We start from the raw sequence: 18,765 nt of genomic DNA on the forward strand, positions 1-18,765 counted from the left end.
GAAACTGGCCTTGCACATACAGACTGGGATGCCAGAATCTGTCCAAGGCCACATCCAAACTACCAATGGACATAGCTGACATGATGGACTCCAGTACAGCTGAAGCTTTCTGCACCGTAAATGTTTCAAACAAGTTATTTGAAAAAACAAGAAATACTTACCTGAGGCCACACCACAGCATGGAAAACTGCATCTATCTCTTCCACACTAAAGCTGTAGGTCTCATAATCAGAAAAAAACTCTGCCACAAGCTTGAGACCAAGACGTCTCAAATTCTTCAGTGGATTAATCAACCTAGGTTGGACCTGTAAAAAAAAAAACTCACAACAAAAAATCCACCCCAGTAAGACCTTAGCAGAACAACTACTGACTGCTTGCTCTGAAATTAAATCCAGCAATTGACTGACCGCATCCAGTTACATCCTTTGCAGAAACTTCGGTTTTCTCTTGTAACTTGCTCAAGGTAGCAATCAACACCTCAGAATTGACCTAAAGTTTTCTACAAGGGGCCTGCCTGTTCCTGCATTGAGTCAGTTACACAGGACTCCTTCAGCTCATAAAATATCCATGCTGATAGGTTTAACTCAGCAGCATCTGCCCCTTTTGGACACAATGCAGAAAGCTACACCACAATTAATTAGATTTCCAACTTTGACACTTAACTAATTCTGTTTTACACTTGAAAGGACCAAATCAGCTCTCCCAAGTGAAGTTGCACACTGAGATCATCTGGGAAAAAAAAATCAACAGATGAAGATGAAGAGGAGGGAGGAACAGAGAAGGGAAGAATGTGAATTATGTCTTCCAGCAGAGTAGGGTGGGGCTATAGAATTTGGTTACAGGAAGGTGCTTCCTGTACCCATTTAGTGGCTATGTTCCATAGCTTTGCTTGGGAAAAACATTTCAATAAGGAAATTCATGCACTGCTGCATTCTGACTCTACTCCCTGAGAGGAGCCTCGACCTGAGTAACCTAAATTATTTCCATACTGTGCAATGCAGCTCACAGCACAAGCACATGAAGTAGCTCCACAGTACAGAGGTAATGAACTTCAGTCTCAGAAAAAACAGTGTCACATCAGAATAAAAGCCACTGTCTGATACTGGAGCTCTTTTGGGTCTCCAGTTCATATCATGATCCACCACAAAGAATTCAAAATCACAGGTAAAAAAGATGAAGAGGAGATGGTGGAAAAGGAACCAACCAAGCTCTTGTAACAGGATCTCCCAAGCTATGCTGAATGTGTACTAATGGAGTGCAATTAGCTTCCAGGTGGCAAATGAACTGTTTGAAAGCCCACAGAAAGCACAAACCAGGATACTATTGCTAATGGTGACCTCCAAGTAAAGTAATTTTGTGTTTCCCACTGTTCAATCACCATAAGAGTTCTCTGAGATCAAGCCTTTGAGAGGACAAAAAAACTCAATAGTGAACACAATCAGTAGGAAATGGTAAATTAATAACTTGTATTAAAGTCTTCAAAGTTTATGTTTAACTTTCCAGGCAGTATCACTCTGCAATAAATTACTCTCAAACTCCAAGAATGTCTTCTAATTATTAGTCAAGATAAACAGATTTCTCACACTCTCCCTTGAGCTTTTAACAGTCCCTGGGCTAATGAAGTGCTAAATTAAGTTCAGACAAACAACAGACTGTCACTCCTGACATTACACAACCATGACAGGATTACTGTAGCAACTGGCAAAATGTGGCTCTCCTTGCAGTTAATGAAGCAGCTTTTAGAACTCCCCTCTCCTGTCCTCATTGAAGACATGTATGCATATGAAATGCACTGCTGAAGTCAGACTGCGGGATGTTGTTGTCCTCAAATTTGCTCATCTTCTTCATAAATTAAGACAGTTACAAGGTTCTGTGCTGCCCACAGGCAACTATGAAACCTTGGATACTACATGTTGCAAGGACTTACTTTGTTTTGATGGATTTTTTTCAAAGTTCTAACCTCAAATGCTCATAGGTGGGTCTTGGCAAGAACATGCTCATGGTGACAAAACATTCATTCCCACTTGCTCAGTCCATCATCTCATAATTCCTTTCAATACCACAGAGATGATGATGACGACTGTGCCATTTGCCTGCTTCCCACCTAATACATGAGCAGGTTCTGCACTAGGAAGACAGAAAAGCCTGGCTCAGTGTTACAGTTTCTGAGCAGCTGGCAACAGACCCCATGTTGCTGGACTACAGCTCAGGGATGTCTGTGCTGCCCCCACCGTGTACAGGGCAGCAATAAGCCAACATGCCCCACTTTTAGGTGCAACCAATCTTTAACAGGATGTTTTCCTCACCTGATCCCTTCTGCATGTACAGCCATTGCTCAGCAAGGGAAAAAACATTTGCAGTGCTCTGCAGATATGTGGCTAAGACCCAAATGGTAACACTGGATTAGTATGGCTACTCCTGATACAGAGCTGAAGGTGCTTCTAAGTGTGCAGGAAGCATGGCTGGTAGCCATGTCCCTCCTGTGTCCCATGACAGGAGACACCCAGGTAGACAATCACTGTGATCACCCACAGTGCTGAGCTCCCCTGAGGTCTAGCACTGCAACAAAACACCTCATGGATGAGGTTTGGTCTAATGTCTTCAGGCAAGGAACTTTAAACCTCTCCCTCCCCTGCTCAAATGTTTTATCCTTGCAGCCAAGAAGCTCCATCATTAAGGCAAATTTCAACATCTAACTATAAAATCTTGCTACATGTTTACAACAGAACATTTACCTCTCTCTCATGCCTATCTCGCCACAAAACAGGTAGGAACAATGCACAGAGATCACCTCCAACTATCTCTTCAGTAACTCAAACAAAAACACAGCTCAAATGAGTTTTCTAAATACATTAACTCTGCCTGCACTGCTTGAGCCACCTTCAGACAAGCATCACTGGCCTCTATTTTGAGAGACTTCTAACTGCTAAGCTTCACTCCACAATGGCATTCAACTTATCTTTACCTGAATCAGTAAAGCTCTGCTTATATGTGTAAGCACAAAGGAGGAGCAGAGAAAGAAACTTAATTTACATGTTTGTATATTGTTGGCATATGCTGTACCTTCTCTCTTTGCTGGAGGATGCAGGATACCACAGCAGTCATGCAGAGCAGAATCTGTAGAATTTCAGGCAGGTAATGCTGGATCAGATGTCCCATGTTTTTCAACACAACTTCAAGGCCATTGAAGAGGCTATGCTGACGCCCAAGAGGCAGGACTTTAGCTAAATCCAGCTCTGACATACTTTGAAGGACTGCAGTCTGGCAAGGCCCTGTGACAGACAAAGGATAGCAAATTATCTAGGGAGGCATCATGAAGACACTCACTACCAAGAATAACTTTTCAGTGAAAAACAGTGGAATTTGACCCTAAATTACAGATCCTTATAGTCAGTTTTTAAATAAGAAGAGCTCTGCGTCTCTATCTCTCTGACACTCAGCTGTCTCCCACTGCTACAGAATCAGAGCACCTTACAAGCTCTCTTTACTGCCATGATACTCAGGCTAGCCTATGATGCCAGCCACTACCCACTCCTGGCCTGCTGCAGCTGTGGCAAGTTGTTCAGTTTTTCTGACCTTAGACATGTAAAACAGAGCAATCGTGCTTTGCAAGGAGAAATTCAGGGGAAACTAGGCCTTACCAAGGGTTTACTGTCATCCTTCCAAGGCATGGTTAAGAGGCAAACTGAAGCACATAACAGTACTAAGCATATTTACCCTCCCACATCTCTACAGGTCAGGAAATACCATACCTCTGTTTCTACAGCCTACCTACCGTTACTGAACTGCTTCACAGCTTCAAAGAGTAGATCCAAGAACATCCGTATCTCTTCTGGCAGTGAGCCAGCCAGAAATCGCAGAACAATTGACATGCGAGTGCTTGCTGAAGACTTGCCCTGTGTTTTGCTCCCTGTTTTGTTTCTCATTCTGCCATAGAGAATTCTTCAAGAACCAAAAAGAGGTTGCATTAGCTTTCAGCAAGCCACCTGTTTTCCAGCCTCTTATTCTGCAGGAGCAACTCAGTTTAAAAATATTCCTAGTGAAAGTTCTCCCTTCAGGGCTCCACTGAACACATATTGTCCAAAAACATCTTAGTGAAAGACCAGCTTCTGCTACTGCCATGGAAGCTCTGCTGGAAACTTCAGGCGTAAAACTGGTTACCTTTCAGGACAGTTCGCATCACTGCAAAGAGCTGCCAATACTAAGTAAACTGAAACGTCCTTACAGGTCTGTAATCCTTTAATAGAAGCAGTATTATCAAAATGTTTTTAAAAGAAAACAGTTTCCATAACACATTACACAAAAGTGTTAATAAGGAAACCATACAGAATATCACAAACTAACTCATCAAACTATACCATTAACCATGGGTTTAGCTCAACTGCTCAAAATGAGAAGCAGCATTACACCTCTCTGTTCATGGTACTTGGCCATGAAGCTTTTGAACTCACAATTCAGAACACACCTCATAAGAACAGGGATGAGATCTGGTCGGTGCTCTGTTTTCACTACTGTGGTCTCCTCAGAAATACTGAAATGGACTATCTCTTCTTTAAAGCTCTTGTCCTCCAGTAGCCTTTGCAAGTTCTCCCTGAGAGTAATAAACATTATTTGAGGGCAGGTAGGGTTATAAAAACAGACAGATAGACACACAGATGCATCTATATCTAATTACCTACCTAGCTATCCCTTGCTGTATACAAAATATTAAAGTACTATTTTCTCACTCTTTTATAAAAAAAATGTTTTAAAAGCCAGCAAGTTCAAGCTAATTATGTAGACAAGTAAGTCCTGAACATATTCAAAAGAAATTATTTAACCACAAACTAGTTTTATACTATCACTTTCTTTGGGTGGTCATAAATCATCAGTATAAAAGACATCTTTGAAAATCATGGAACTAACACTACTGACACTATTCTGGGACAGAATGAAGTGCTGCTGTTTTTCTCTAAACAAAAAAGAGACACTGATCAACCTCAACATCTGATTTCCTCTCTTAGATATGATACATAGAGTTGGTTAAAATTAAACTTTACATATATGTCTTCAACAAATACAGGACTCCAAATAAAACTGACCCCAAGGCGGGCTTCTGATATGACAGCAGGCTCATTCACTAATGCTAAAATATAAAATCTTTTACCTGTATGGCAGTAGATGAGGATGCTTGTACGTCATTATACAGTCAAGAGCTATTCTCTGTACATTCTGGTCTTGATGAGAGAGTAACTGCACATAACAAAAGAAAGAAAATGAGTCCCTATCTAGGAGGCAAAAGTGCTTACTGAAAATAGTCAAACCCAAAGGCTACAAGCTCAAGCAGGTTTTGGACTAATTTATTCAAACAGAAGCAGAATGTATGTGTTGCTAGTATAAAGTCAAGACGTACATGCACAACTACCACTCATAAAATAGTTGCTGATAGTTCATATATACTTTTTCTTCCTATCTATGTAGGACAGTTAAAATATTTCTTTTTTCATAGCTGTCTTTTGGACCACTATGAGTTTGCATTTATCATCAAAACCAGTTATCAGCTGTGTATCTAAGAAGACTGGATTAAAAAGCAGAGTACCCAAAGTACCTGTACTTCTTTCTTGTGACACACACAAACTACTCGGAAGACTTGGTATGCAAAGTCTCTCTAAACTTTGCTCTCTCTTGAAGATGGCTCTTCCTAACCTAGGCACTAAACAACAAGTAGTGGTCACAGCACCAAGACTACTGGAGTTAAAGAAGTGTTTGCACAATGCACTCAGGCATACAGTTTGATTCTTGGGGTGTCCTGTGCAAGGCCAGGAACTGGACTCAATGATCCTGATGGGTCCCTTCCAACTCAGCATTTTCTGTGATTCTGAGATTCATTAGGGCAGGGAAAAGAAGTTGAGAAATACAGATCATTTCCCCAGGCAGCATTCTTTATCAGTTCTTCAGTCTCATACCAAACAGTACAGGCATGTGTCATCAAAGACTGCTTTGCCATAACGTCCCTATGCCAGATGGACACACCAACTGTGACAATGCATATACTAAGACACAGAAATGCAAACAGTAAGTGATGAAGTAATCTTTCTTCTTGTGCCGGGCTTCCCAGACTAATTTGACCTTTACACAACTGTCCTATATTTTGCTAAGAACATAGGCAAACAAACACATGGATCAACTGTTTTTCTAAGCAGTACTTTGAGATGGACAAACAGAGCGGATGTCTACTAGAGATTCTCAAATTAGTCAAGGGACTAAGGAATGGAGCTTTCAAGACGTACAGCCTCAGAAAACACAAATTGGGAACAAAGAGAGCAAACCCCAATGGCCTGAACAAATCCACAAACTGGGAACCAACACAACCCTGTAAAATTAAAAAATAAAACTGTTTTAAGGACTGTAAAATAAAGACTTAGAATCCCTCTTTGAAGTCATACTTTCAACAGTTCTTTCAGGGAAATCCCTAAGAAAAGAATCAAACAAACTGAATATTCTGCAAGAAGAAATTCCTTTTATGATGCTTGATGATCTCTTGTACATACTGGCCATACTCTTAGAACACAAAACATTATAGGACAAACACAAATCTCCTTAGATCTTCCCCAGGCTTTGGATTCTAAATCTTCTTCCAGATCCTACAGGAAGTGTAAGTAAAACAGATATCCTCTGCAGCCACTCTTCCACCTTGCCAAAGACTACTACTTGTCTGCTGTTTGCAAGTTTGTGACTGCCATTCCAAGTAAACTAAGCCAGGTATCTTTAGCAGGTCTTCGCCTAAGAGGCTCATTTTAAGTGACGCCTGTTAGGAAGTCCTCTCGAGGACAGCTCCTTTTTCAGCTATCACAGCTGAGTTCAGAAAATGACAGGTTTCCTCAGTATTAGACACTGCACTCAAATAAGAAAGAGTTAATTTATGAGTAGCAATCCTAGAAGTAAGCAAATAGCGTCACCTGGGTATACAAGGCATTCAGCTTCTGCTCCAGATACAATGCACGAGGATTTGAGAATTTTGAGAAAACTTCTAAGTGGGCTATTAGTTGCCTGCAAAACAACACAATTATTTTTTAAAATATCCAGGAGACAAACAGGTAGCTTTAATTAAAATTCATTAATAAGAAAGAAAACGAAAAACAACACAAGAGGATCCCAAGTCTTCAGCACTATTTCAGACATAGCAAGAGGTGTTCTGTTCCCTAAGCAGCTCCTTCCAGCTGTCATTTCACTGCACACAGAATGCCTTTACTTCAGCAGCACTGGGTGAGCTCAGTTTTTTCATGAGAAAGGGGTACCATCAGGATGCAGCTTACTTCTCTCCGCCAGCCCAGCCTAAAACACCAAAATTCTGTACTTATCTCCTTGTTTATTCACTTGTCCATAACTGGTACCCATGTTGATCCTACCAATGTGATGGGCTGCTTTCAGCCAGCCTGTACTGGACTTAACACTGGGCTGCAAGGACAGATGGGAGTCAGTTCCTCTAGCACTGGCAGGGTCACCTCACATCTGCCCCACCTCCTCTTCATGGAAAGGGACAGAGAAGACAAAGATAAGGAAGGTGTGACATCTTCTCTACCATGTGTGCTGTGGCACTGATAGATGCTGTCCTGATTCAGCTGCTCCCCCTGCTAATTTACACTGAACTCTCCAGACACTTGAGCTGGCCCACCCTCCTCTGTGGCTGGGCACAGACAAGAGATGAGTAGGATGTGTTCCAGGAACCCACAGGGAGCCTGGGGCAGGTGTGCACCCTCCCTGTTTCAGCCAGGCTTCCTGGGACACAGGGTGCAGCGCTGCCAGGGGATCCTCCCTGGCACAGACCTGACCCGGGAAGAGAGGTCACTCCACAACTCATTAACACACCCCTGGTAAATCTTTTATGCCTTTGTTACAGCTATGGGAAGCTAACGTTTCCACTTCAGTACGTGGATGTTTTGAGATGGAGGCTGGGAAAATAACAAAATATCTTGGACTGTCACTGTGCTTTAATTGTTGATAACTTGCAGATACAAGCCAGAATCTGGGAAAAAAATGAAACACCCACAGGACACCTGGAATGAAATTACACTTTAGGTCACATATGAAATACTTGGCTTGTTCCAACATATAAGGTGACATTTTGAAGTTCTCTGTCATTACAAGGGCCATCTTTTGCAAAAGAAGTGTCAGAATATAAATCTTTGGGCTGTAGTTGTAAGGGATATTTGACGGAGGTCATCACTGGGGCGAATTCATACAAAAAGCAACTTTCTCCATGTACTCAGCACTGCAAAAATGACATGCATATTCAGCCTACCAAATGAAAACATTTGTCCCTAAGAAGACAAGATTTATAATGGGCAGGAAAAGGCAAGATCCCAGTATTAGAATACCTAAACGAATAGCCTAATTTTTCGAAGTGTTTGGCAATGCCCACAATTTTCAATGACTAACAGATATACACAGAGAAGCAGGGAATATAGGCACAAGAGTCTCTGAAAACTTCAGAATAGCTTCAAAATACTACAGATTTTTTGCTTAAAGTAAAACACACCACAGACTGGTCAGCATACCTGCTGCTACAAGATAATGATAAAACCTGAGGAATGTATTTGGATTTTTAGTACTGTACAGGCAGAATTTCTGATTTGTAATCCACTAAGAAATGATGAAGCACAAGCAAAAGAAGAAAAAATAATATATACAAAAACACAGCTTGTATCTCAATGTGAGCTGCTGAATCTGCCTTTCCACGAAAGCACTAGTGAAAGGGGAAACTAAAAATACTTACTTAGCAGCAGCTCTTCTTGATTTCTTTTTCGGTACTCCTACACTAACTGGTTCTCCTTCTTCCTTTTCTGCTTCTTCCTCCTCCTCCTCCTCCTCCCCCTCCATAGCAACATCATTCACTTCTTCAGCAGGCATTTGTTTTGCTGCTATGGTACCACTAATTTTCCTTCTGAGATCCTGAGATGGAGCCACTAAGGAATCTGCTGGATAGTACTCATTTCTGTGTTTATAAAAAAGGAGGAAGGAATTAAGAATCATAACATTTTTCAAGGTTTCAGGGCAACAACAACAACTAAAAACCTCACCATTCTTATTATAATGTCTTACTGTCCATCATACTGTCTGATATGTGCACACATATGCAAGCACACCACTGCTTTCCCTCCAGGGGCAGAAATTTGAATCAGTCTCTAACAAAATCAGTATTTTCCCCATCCCGGGGGAAAACACTTTGATATCCTCTGATTTCAAATTAAAGCATGTTTTCATTAAAGAGAAACTTTATTTCCACTGAAATCGCTCGATAACTGAGTAGTGAGACTGTGACAATGGCAAGTCAATGAATGACAGACTGAGCAGCAGAGATCTACTGGAAGTTTCATTTCAGCCTGCTTCATTTCTAACAGAATCCACATTCCAATTAAAAGGTATCTAAACTGGAAACAGACATGTCATCAGCCAAGCATTCAAGAAATAAAGTCTGTAATGGGATAGCCAATCTTAAAGCTCAGCAACACATTGAAAGCCATGTGTCCACTCAACTGAAAAATAAATCTTACTTACCGAATGAATCTCAAAAGAAGTGGAGAAAGTTCCCTTGATCGAGGCTCCACTCTGTCTGGAAACTTATCCAGTGCTTTCCACAGCAGAAAACGGTAATTAGTGTGATCCAGCCGTTCACTGCAATCTGTTCTACTCCTCAGCTGCTCCAGAAAGACAGTCCCCACCCCTCCTTCTGGCATCTTCTCACTTTCTGTTTCAGCAAAGCTCTCCTCCTGTTCATCTATTTCATTTTGTAGCTCCATTTCTACAGAGGAGATAAGAAAATCTTTTAAGGTTACTTCATAATCACCAGTAGCAAGGAATCCATCCCCCATTACAGAAGTAATACATTTGGTGACGTGTACCTGTTTAGACGCAACTATATTTAACACTGACCTGTAAGACACACATTGCTTAGGAAGCATTCTAAAATGCCTTGCAATGCTGGCACTTTTTAATTGGGCTCAGTTCCCTTGAATAACAGGGAAGTTCACAAATGGCTGCATACTTCTGACTCTGTATTGAAATACTAGAATGCATACGCCCAAGGGTAAACCTCAAGAGCACACACAAGAAGTGTCTGCAGAAATTCTACAGAGCAGAAAGATGGTCTGCATCATTACACAGGTTTTGTCACTGTTCCTGACCAGTCTGAGCAGTGCCAGCCTTAGGCAAAGATGAAACTGCTGCATGGTTTCCCACAACCTGCAACTCCCTCCTGAAACAAAGGGGGCCTTTTCCATCTACTGCTTGGTGTTTAGGACAGGAGACACAGCTTCCTCCCAAGCTTCTCCACTCCTGCCCTGGACATGACATGGTACTGGTTCTGAATTCCCCCATCACATGAATTTGGGGCACATGAAAAACAGCCACATAATTCACTACTGGCTGGGTTACTATGATAACCACGCTTAGGAAAGGTGACTTACCAGCATAGGTAGCAGCCCTCTCCAAATGTTCATACAGGACCTTCCAGAACTGTTTATTCTCCATTTCCTTTGCATAAGAACTAACAATGAAGAATACAGCATGAAATTAGAAGGAAGATAAGAAGAGGCAAGCGTCACTCAGCTAGTTAACAACTACTACAATTGAAGGCTTTGATCACTGCTTTAATGTGGCCATTGGGAGATAAGACATCCGCACAATGCAGCTGTAGCACTTCCTTGCCTTTTCTCATGGATCACCAAATGTCAACTGTTATTAAAAGAATCTGGTTGTATCCCATGACTTCAAATGAACTCAAATTGAGTAAAAATGTTCTCAAGCTTTCTACTGACTTCTGTACAGCAAGTCATATAGAGTCAAAGGAAGAATTACAATGGACGTATCTTTTGAAGAGTTGGTTTAATTTTTTTAAAATTAATTCACTGGTTTAAAGAGGAAAATCCCATCTTTTTTAATTGTACAACAGAGCGAGGAGAAAAAAAAGGGATAAAGTCATGCTGGAACCAGCCATTAATTTTTTCACCATGGTCAGACTTCCCTACTCTTTAGTAGGATTTAGAGGTTTTCCAGTAAGGACAGAAAAGTTGGTAGATGAGGAAACTGAGAGAGATTTCTTGTTCCTTTAAACATTTGTGAAACATAAATCAGAACCTGCTACCTCTGACTAAAAACTGATGGTATTTGACTGTTATTGTTGCAAGTTCCCTTTAAAGTAAGAAAAATCAGGAAGTAAGTTGAAGAGTCTACACAGGTTGAGATTTGAGAGATCAAATTAATTTCAGAAGATCTCACATGAAGGTTCTCATGCACAAATCTCTCTAAATTGGACACTTTTTCCCTCAGCTTCTGTTCACAGAAGAATAAAAGGAATGTCCCGTGAGACAACTACAGATTGCAACACCCAACTGCATATACTCACGTTATAAGTTCAATTACAGGATCCCAGAGAGGGCTGAAGTTAATATAAAGCATTCCCAGTAAATACCGAAGAGGCACCTAGAATGACATACAACACCTTGTTGAGATGCAAAAAACAGTAAAGATCAACCAAGCTCCTCTAACCTTTCATCCCCTCAAAGTGGAAACTTCTAAAGCAGAAACTTTCAAAGAAGTTCTCAGGAGTGCTACAATGAAGGAAGTCACACACATAATCATTCCTTGTCTCATAGCTTCATGTGATAATCTAGAACCTGTAACTGTAACTGTAAGCTACATTGAGACCTCATAACTACACCAAAATAACATGAGTATGAAAAAACCAGTTCAGGACAGATGATCTTGACTGTCTCTCTCTCCAACTTCAGTGCTGCCACAGCAAAATGAGGGACCTCAGAAAGATGGAAGTTTGCCCAGAGGAGTATTCACTACACTAGGCCTAACAGCATGTCCTCTAGACTGGGTCCTTGCTGAGCTGCATGGAGGAGTGACCTAAAATCCTTCCTCATGGATGTGAGGCCTCCTTTAGCCCAGCAGCAGAGGAGATTCAACAGTCACAGGCATAAAAGATTTTCCTGCTGAAGCAAGATCCAGAAGTGAGGTCACCAGTGACCTGTGGGAATCCTACCAATGTTCAACCACATTGAGGACATAGCAAGGTCATGAGTTTAAATTTGCTCAAAACTCGCTTCTGCCTAGAATCATTTGCCTTCCTTTCCATGACATCAAACCCAGATTAACCTGACTGTGGGCCATTTACCTAGATATCACTTGTTCAACTAAACACAGTACTCCTCAGGACAACAGGAGCTATGATCCGTACTAACAAGTAAGTTTCCTAAAACCTAATCTGGGAGTTAATTGATATTTTGATGCACTCTCATTAAAAACTCTACAATCCATGTGATGGAATAAGAACATTCTCTTGGAATGAAGGAATGTGACAACTGCTTTTTGACAATAAATCCTTACCTCCTGCAAAGATCCACTTGGTATTGCAGGCTGCACTATGTCGCATCTTAGTTTCCTCAAATGGAGAAGTTTCTCTCTGTAATCATTCACTGTTGCTGGCACAAGTTCTGCTTGGAGCAATATGGCAAATACTGGCTGGAATTCCTCTGTGCCATCACCCTGAACAAACAAGTGACATGAATTCTGTTAGACTATCTTTATCTCGTTGAAAAGTACTTCAAAAAGACTATACAGACTCACAGCCATTCTGGACAAAAGGACAAAGTCAAAAGATTTGCTCTGGTTTCTACCATTTAGGCACACATCTGAAAACACCAGGATGTGGGGACAAAGAAATAAAACTGGAATGTGAACGCACAAAAGCAGAGGAGACCATCTCTACCAGATACATTTTGTTTCTGCAAAGTGAACAACCTTTCACACAAAACAAGAAACACAGATAGCTTTGAAATGTTAAATGAAACCTTTTAGTCTTACCTCAACCTGTGCAGAAGGTGGATTATCAAAATGGTTTAGAATTCGAACAGTCAATAGCCGGACCTATTCCAAGCAGAAGCATATGTCAGGCAATATAAACTGACACATACACACCTACAGAGAGGTTAATGTCTGGTAGAGCATGCTGATTTCACAAGGTTCATCTTGGAACTGAGAAACAGATGAAGTCCTGTAGTCTAGAAGGCTTTAAAGTGAACGCATTACATTCCTGCCCTGATTTAACTCTAGGGAAGAGGCAAGGCTGACAAGGCTAACAGTTACCTCTGTTAACTCATGCCCCATTGACCCAGGTCTAAGCAGATACTATGGAAGTAACAGCTTTACACAGTCTCATGCTTCTCCTTTCAGACTTTATAATTTAACTAAATTTACTTATGTTTTATTCTTAAAATACAAATTACTTTGCATGTGCTCAAAACAGCAGATTACCTTGGAAACACCAGTGGAAATATTAGGATGCAGCTTCTCAAACAAGTCCATTAGGTTGCTTTGGGAAAGGGGTTCCTGGCAGCCACATAATGCCAGCCTTGTGTAATAGAGATCAGCCAACAGCAACGCAGAGGGGTCTGAAGGGAATGTGCTAAAACAATGGATGATTTTATTAGCATACAGAAAGCACTGCAACAATACTGGTATTTAAAAATAAGGCACTAGTGATAAACTGCATGAAGGGAAAATTCCTCGATTTCAGACTCTGCTTGCACCAGCAGGCCAGCAAAGTCAGATTTCACCAGCACAATGACTTGCAGCTGCAAAACCCATGACAGCCCAAGGGGCATGAGATTCCTCCTTTGTGTTAATCAGGCTTGTCAAACTGAGACTTGCATGCTGGACACAAAGCTGCAGAAAATAAACCTGCATACCTCACATGGGGGCTTCTGCTCCTGCCCAGGTGCTCAGTCAGTGATCAATAGAAGAGAAATAATCTAGGCTTTACGTGAGACCCCAGGAATCCTGTCTGCTCACAGAGAAACTTCCTTCTGCTACCTTACATCCCTTGCTCCACGCAGGTTTCACATCTCCTGCCCAGAGCTGGCACGAAAGTACTAGGCTAAAGCTTGCTGCCAGTAACTCCTGCCTGATCTGGGCAAGTTGTTTTATCTCCGCTGTGCCTCAGACATGAACACCACAACTTCCTAAATGAACAGCATGTTTTGAAGCTCAAGCCACTAAAGACTTAGAGATGCTAGAGAGAGATTAATGGTCTTCCTAAATCCTTCCAACCAGACACTTTTTTTTGCTAATTATAAGTTAAATAGAGTCAAAATAAATCAAATGGAGTATACAAAATCTCCTTCCGTTGTGGAGCAAGAACAAACATGGACATGTAAGGACATAGTGGAATCCCAACACCAGAAGCAAACTCAGGCTTTTAATGCAGCTCAGAAAGTGCTGTTCGTGTCTCTCTTATCATGATAACATAACACAGAATTGCTAAGTGTAGCATTCCAAAGTAAAACCAGAACCACTGTAGCAATGTAAAACTAGAACCAATTTGACACACCAGCCTGCAGCTAAGAAAACATCAGTTTGCAAAAAAATGTCATTGAACATGAACTACATCTACCTGGTTCTTCAAAAAGAAGTGCCTACAACTTTGCTCCATTACATAACCACATTACTGAAGCAATGTACCAGCATAACAGAATGGGCAGCACACAAAAAAGAATTTAACCAGCTCCTACATAAAGGCAAAGTCAAATTTTTGCCCTACCAAGGAAAACCATGAAGTACCACAAAACAGGCAGAGTTTACTTACGTCACCAAGCTCTTGACACGCTCCACAGGTAACAAATGCAGTACTTCAGTAGACTCTACCAAACTAAGTAGAGTACTTACAGCTTGGCAGGCCACAAATAGGTTTCCTGGAGCAAAGAAAGAACAAGAACATCTTGTAAATTCACTCAGTTCTCAGTGACTTGTGCTTGTTTGGTGCTTGCCCATCCTGAAAACGCTGGAGTCAAAGAAATAAGGTAGCATATGGATCCCTGAACTGGCATGTGTATTTTCTAACCTTAACACATAATTGTATCATATAAAAGAAGTGCTTCCCTGGCTATGAAAGTAAGTGCCTCCTCCAGCAAGCCAGCACTGAAAGCTGTGACAGCTCCCAGTTTGCATGTTTCCATCACATCCACATGTGCAGAAATCAGGGATCTGGAGCTAAGCACTGTGGCAGGAGTTGCAGACAGCACTCTGCTAAAAAGGAAGAAATGCTGCCAAATTGATATGAATGTAGAAAAAACAAGGCAAAAATACATACTGATGCTACCAACACATAGGTGCCTATAAACTCTGGAACTTTGGCAATGCACTGCTGCATAAGATCTTCAAAGCTATCCCATGCACCCAAAGGCTGAGTATGTATTAGTAAACGGCAAGTGGGTTTGCTGAATTTTGTCTCCTTCCTAAACCTCTCAGACTCCTTTAGGGATGGAGGGTTTCCCAGAAGTACATGATAGCCAATGCCCTGCCAGGTAAGAAAGGGCAATTCCTTTTCCCTCACACTCCTAAGTTAGCTTAAAACGTTGCTTAAAAATAATAAAAAAAAATCCCCTCCTTTGTCTCTTCCCAGGCTGAAGAAATACTGTTCCTAAACCAGGCAAATTAGAGGAAGTTTTTAAAAGATATAACTGTCCTACATGCTGCCAAAGGAAAAGAAAGGGAAGTGAGCATTCATATCCTATTTATTCCTCTGAAAACATTCCTCTATTCTAAGTTGCTTAATTCCCCAGGTATGTGCCAGATCCTACTAATCATTAACCTCCATAACGAGCTCCTCAAAGAGAGAAGAAACATCCAGTGATGCCAGGAGGAAACTTTCTGCATCTATAGTGTAAGGACAGTTCCCAAACTGCAATCTGCATGCCCTTTGGTAGCAGTGTGCCAATGCTGGACAAAGATAGCAGCTTCCACCTCTACACCAGTACAGACACACATGTGTGATCACTAAGTGAAGCACCTCCATACTGGCCCTGAAAAGCTGCCAGCAATAACTTGCTGTTGCTCTGACTCAGTTTTCAAGCCCGTTTCCTTGCACTCCACAGCAACCAGAACACCAAAAACATCCAGTTCTGGAACTTGCACTTAGCCTCAGGGCTGGGCCAGGAAAATCAAATGGAGCACAGGGCTGGGAGCCTTGCACAGGCAGTGAGAGGACACTGGAGTCCTAGTAGAAGGTGGAGGAATTGCAGGAATCACAGAGGTAGAAAGAATGCCAGGGGATGAAAAAAAGCATCCAGGAACCCTAGTTTGGGAGAAGGGTGAAGAAAACCAAGCAAGCAATTGTAATATGGGACAATAGGAGGCATGAGTATAGGACTGAGGATGCCTTTATTTTCTTTTCCCTTACCAACAAAGGAAGAAGTAGCAATGTGCCTCTGGCATGCACACAGATCCTGAGCAGTGCTGATACTACTACCAGTAAAGATGAGACCCAAGAAAAGAAATTTTAGATATTCCTTTCTTAGGCTAAGTACATTACCAATAAAACAATCATGACAGCATGAAAAACCCGCAAATATGATAAAAGGAAGACCTAAATCAAAAAGGGCCATGCTTGACAAAGCTTCTTTAAAGAAGCAAAAACAAAGCTGATTGGTGGATATGTTTAGCAGTATTAACAAAAGTATGGAAAATGAAAAATTACAGACAGCTCTTACAAACAAAGGAACAATAAACACTCAGCCTGGGGCATTCTAAAACTTGTTTATAGTTTGTCACAAGGCCAAATATTTTCTAGCTCTCTGAGAAACAACTGTCCTGCTCTATGCAGGCTCAGTTAATTTTTTTTTTTCTGGCCAGAGAGGGAAGACAATCAGCAACCATCTATTCCTGGAGAAAAGATGCAGCATTTAGAATTGGTAGTGTCATTTGGGTCAGAGATGGTGTGCTGATTTTGGCTGGGATAGAGAGAATTTTCTTCATAGTAGTATGGAGCTCTGTTTTGGATTTGTGCTGGAAAGTGTTGGTAACAGAAGGTTACTGACTGTGCCTCCTCCCAGCCTGCCACATACCCTTAGCCTCCCTGACAGTGTGGCAGCACGAAAAGCAGAAAAGGCCTCGGCAGCAGCAGTGGCCTCAGCAGTAACAAAAATATCTCTGTATTATCAACCCTGTATTCAGCACAAATCCAGAACACAGCCCCCTACCATCCACCGTGATGAAACCAACTCTACCCCAGCCAAAACCAGTGGAACACAGCTGGGACAGCTGACTCCATTGACCAAAGAGATATCTCCTATTATATGGCACCATGCTGAGCATTTAAAACAGGAGGGAAAAGAAGGCATGGCATTTGTCTTCCCAAGTAACTGTTACGAGTGATGGAGCCCTGCTTTCGTGGGGATAGCTGAACATGTGCCTGCCCTTGGGAAGTGGTGAATTAATTCCTTCTTTTGCTTCACTTGCATGCATAGCTTTTGCTTTACCTGTTAAACTATCTCAACCCATGAGTTTTCTCCCTTTTACCGTTCTGATGCTCTCCCCTCATCCCTGCTGAGTAAGCAAGCAGCTGTGAGGGGCTTAGTTGCTGGCTGAGGTTAAGATACAACAGTCCATGACACCCAACATATGGATTGCAAGGTTAGAGATAATGATGGATTTGATTGCAACGTGCTGGATTGAACCCGGATTGATAGCTGTTATTGCTGTTAAGCTAATAGTTGGGAAGTTTCTGTCCCTGCCATAGGGCTTGCTTGTCTTACTGTGTATTAGCAGTCACTGATCATTAATGACTGCTATTTGCTTTCACAGCTGTCGTGCAGTACTGCTTATCACCCCTCTCTGCTGTACCTGGGAACATTTTGATAACAGCCATGGCAATGCACCCAGGTGGGCAGGTGGCAAGGACAGTGCTGCTCTTTTTGTCCTACTGTACCAGCCAGGCTGGAACTCCGGAGTGAACTTGAGTCAACTGGATTGTGACCTGTGGACTTGTCCTTGTCACAGGAGCAGATCACTCCAAAGCATCTGTGGCTGTGGTTAAGTCCATGACAAAGCAGGTACATCTCAAAGCAACTGTGGCTTTAGTTATGTCTATGCTCCAGCAGGACTGAAGGAATTGTGACCCAAGGGTAAGTCCATGATGGAGAAAGTACACTTGAAGCATCTGTGCCTGTGGGCAAGTCCATGCTGCAGCAGCTACACTGTGAAGCATCACCTGTTATGCATGAGGACATGCTGGAGCACCTCAGGGTGTGGCCACATTTGGAGCAGGTACATCTCTGAAGGCACTGTGGCCCATGGGTAAGGCTGCCCTGGAACAGGAGCACCCCAAAGCACCTGTGGTGATGTAGGTCTACACTCCAGCAGGTATACCCCAGGAGAAACTGGCACTCATAGGTAAGACTCCACTTGGAGCAAGTACTCCCCTAACAAGACTGTACGTAAGTCCAAACCCAAGCAGGAGAAAGAGCAATGTTAAATTCATTACAATGTTAAACCGTGGGGCCTGACCCAAAGGAACTGGGGTGGAGACAAGGGTGTAAAAGATATAACTTTAAATTGTAACCCATTTCAGTTGCATGTTTTAGGAATTACTATAGCAGGAACCACCCAAACCAGTGGAGGACAAGCTTTACAAGAAGCAGTGCAAGTCCAGCACTGAATTAACATGACCAGACTCTAATATGACAAGACACCAATTCTCCTGTCTTGAGTGACCATTGTAACAGTTGGAGCTCAGACTCATGGACTAAATGAAACTCGGTGAATATTTGCGGAGGTTGGACTGGCGGGGACTGACAGTGAGTTGGCCCTAGTTGACAGTGAAGTCGGCATCAATCTGAGGCCATGGGAAACAAGATGCTAGGAAGGGAAACACCTTTTTAGGTTATGGCGAGAAGAATGGGACTATGGGTATTTTTATGTTGCACCATAATGAAGTTGCACCAA

The 18,765-nt window shown here is 42.0% G+C and overlaps 1 protein-coding gene across 1 annotated transcript in view; it reads right to left on the reverse strand.

The window, feature by feature from the left end:
* Positions 1 to 18,765, reverse strand: part of UTP20 (UTP20 small subunit processome component) — a 63,685-nt gene that overhangs the window by 29,753 nt on the left and 15,167 nt on the right. The window contains exons 15-28 of the mRNA XM_063396203.1: positions 14,630 to 14,735; positions 13,300 to 13,450; positions 12,850 to 12,912; positions 12,373 to 12,531; positions 11,384 to 11,460; positions 10,446 to 10,525; positions 9,538 to 9,781; positions 8,756 to 8,974; positions 6,939 to 7,029; positions 5,147 to 5,232; positions 4,466 to 4,591; positions 3,776 to 3,942; positions 3,064 to 3,272; positions 162 to 305 (exon numbers count right to left, since the gene is read on the reverse strand). Of these exons, the coding sequence (XP_063252273.1) occupies positions 162 to 305; positions 3,064 to 3,272; positions 3,776 to 3,942; positions 4,466 to 4,591; positions 5,147 to 5,232; positions 6,939 to 7,029; positions 8,756 to 8,974; positions 9,538 to 9,781; positions 10,446 to 10,525; positions 11,384 to 11,460; positions 12,373 to 12,531; positions 12,850 to 12,912; positions 13,300 to 13,450; positions 14,630 to 14,735 (1,922 nt within the window). The remainder of the gene's footprint in view (positions 1 to 161; positions 306 to 3,063; positions 3,273 to 3,775; positions 3,943 to 4,465; positions 4,592 to 5,146; positions 5,233 to 6,938; positions 7,030 to 8,755; positions 8,975 to 9,537; positions 9,782 to 10,445; positions 10,526 to 11,383; positions 11,461 to 12,372; positions 12,532 to 12,849; positions 12,913 to 13,299; positions 13,451 to 14,629; positions 14,736 to 18,765) is intronic.

The sequence above is a fragment of the Prinia subflava genome, chromosome 4, assembly GCF_021018805.1.
Source record: "Prinia subflava isolate CZ2003 ecotype Zambia chromosome 4, Cam_Psub_1.2, whole genome shotgun sequence".
Lineage (NCBI taxonomy): Eukaryota > Metazoa > Chordata > Aves > Passeriformes > Cisticolidae > Prinia > Prinia subflava.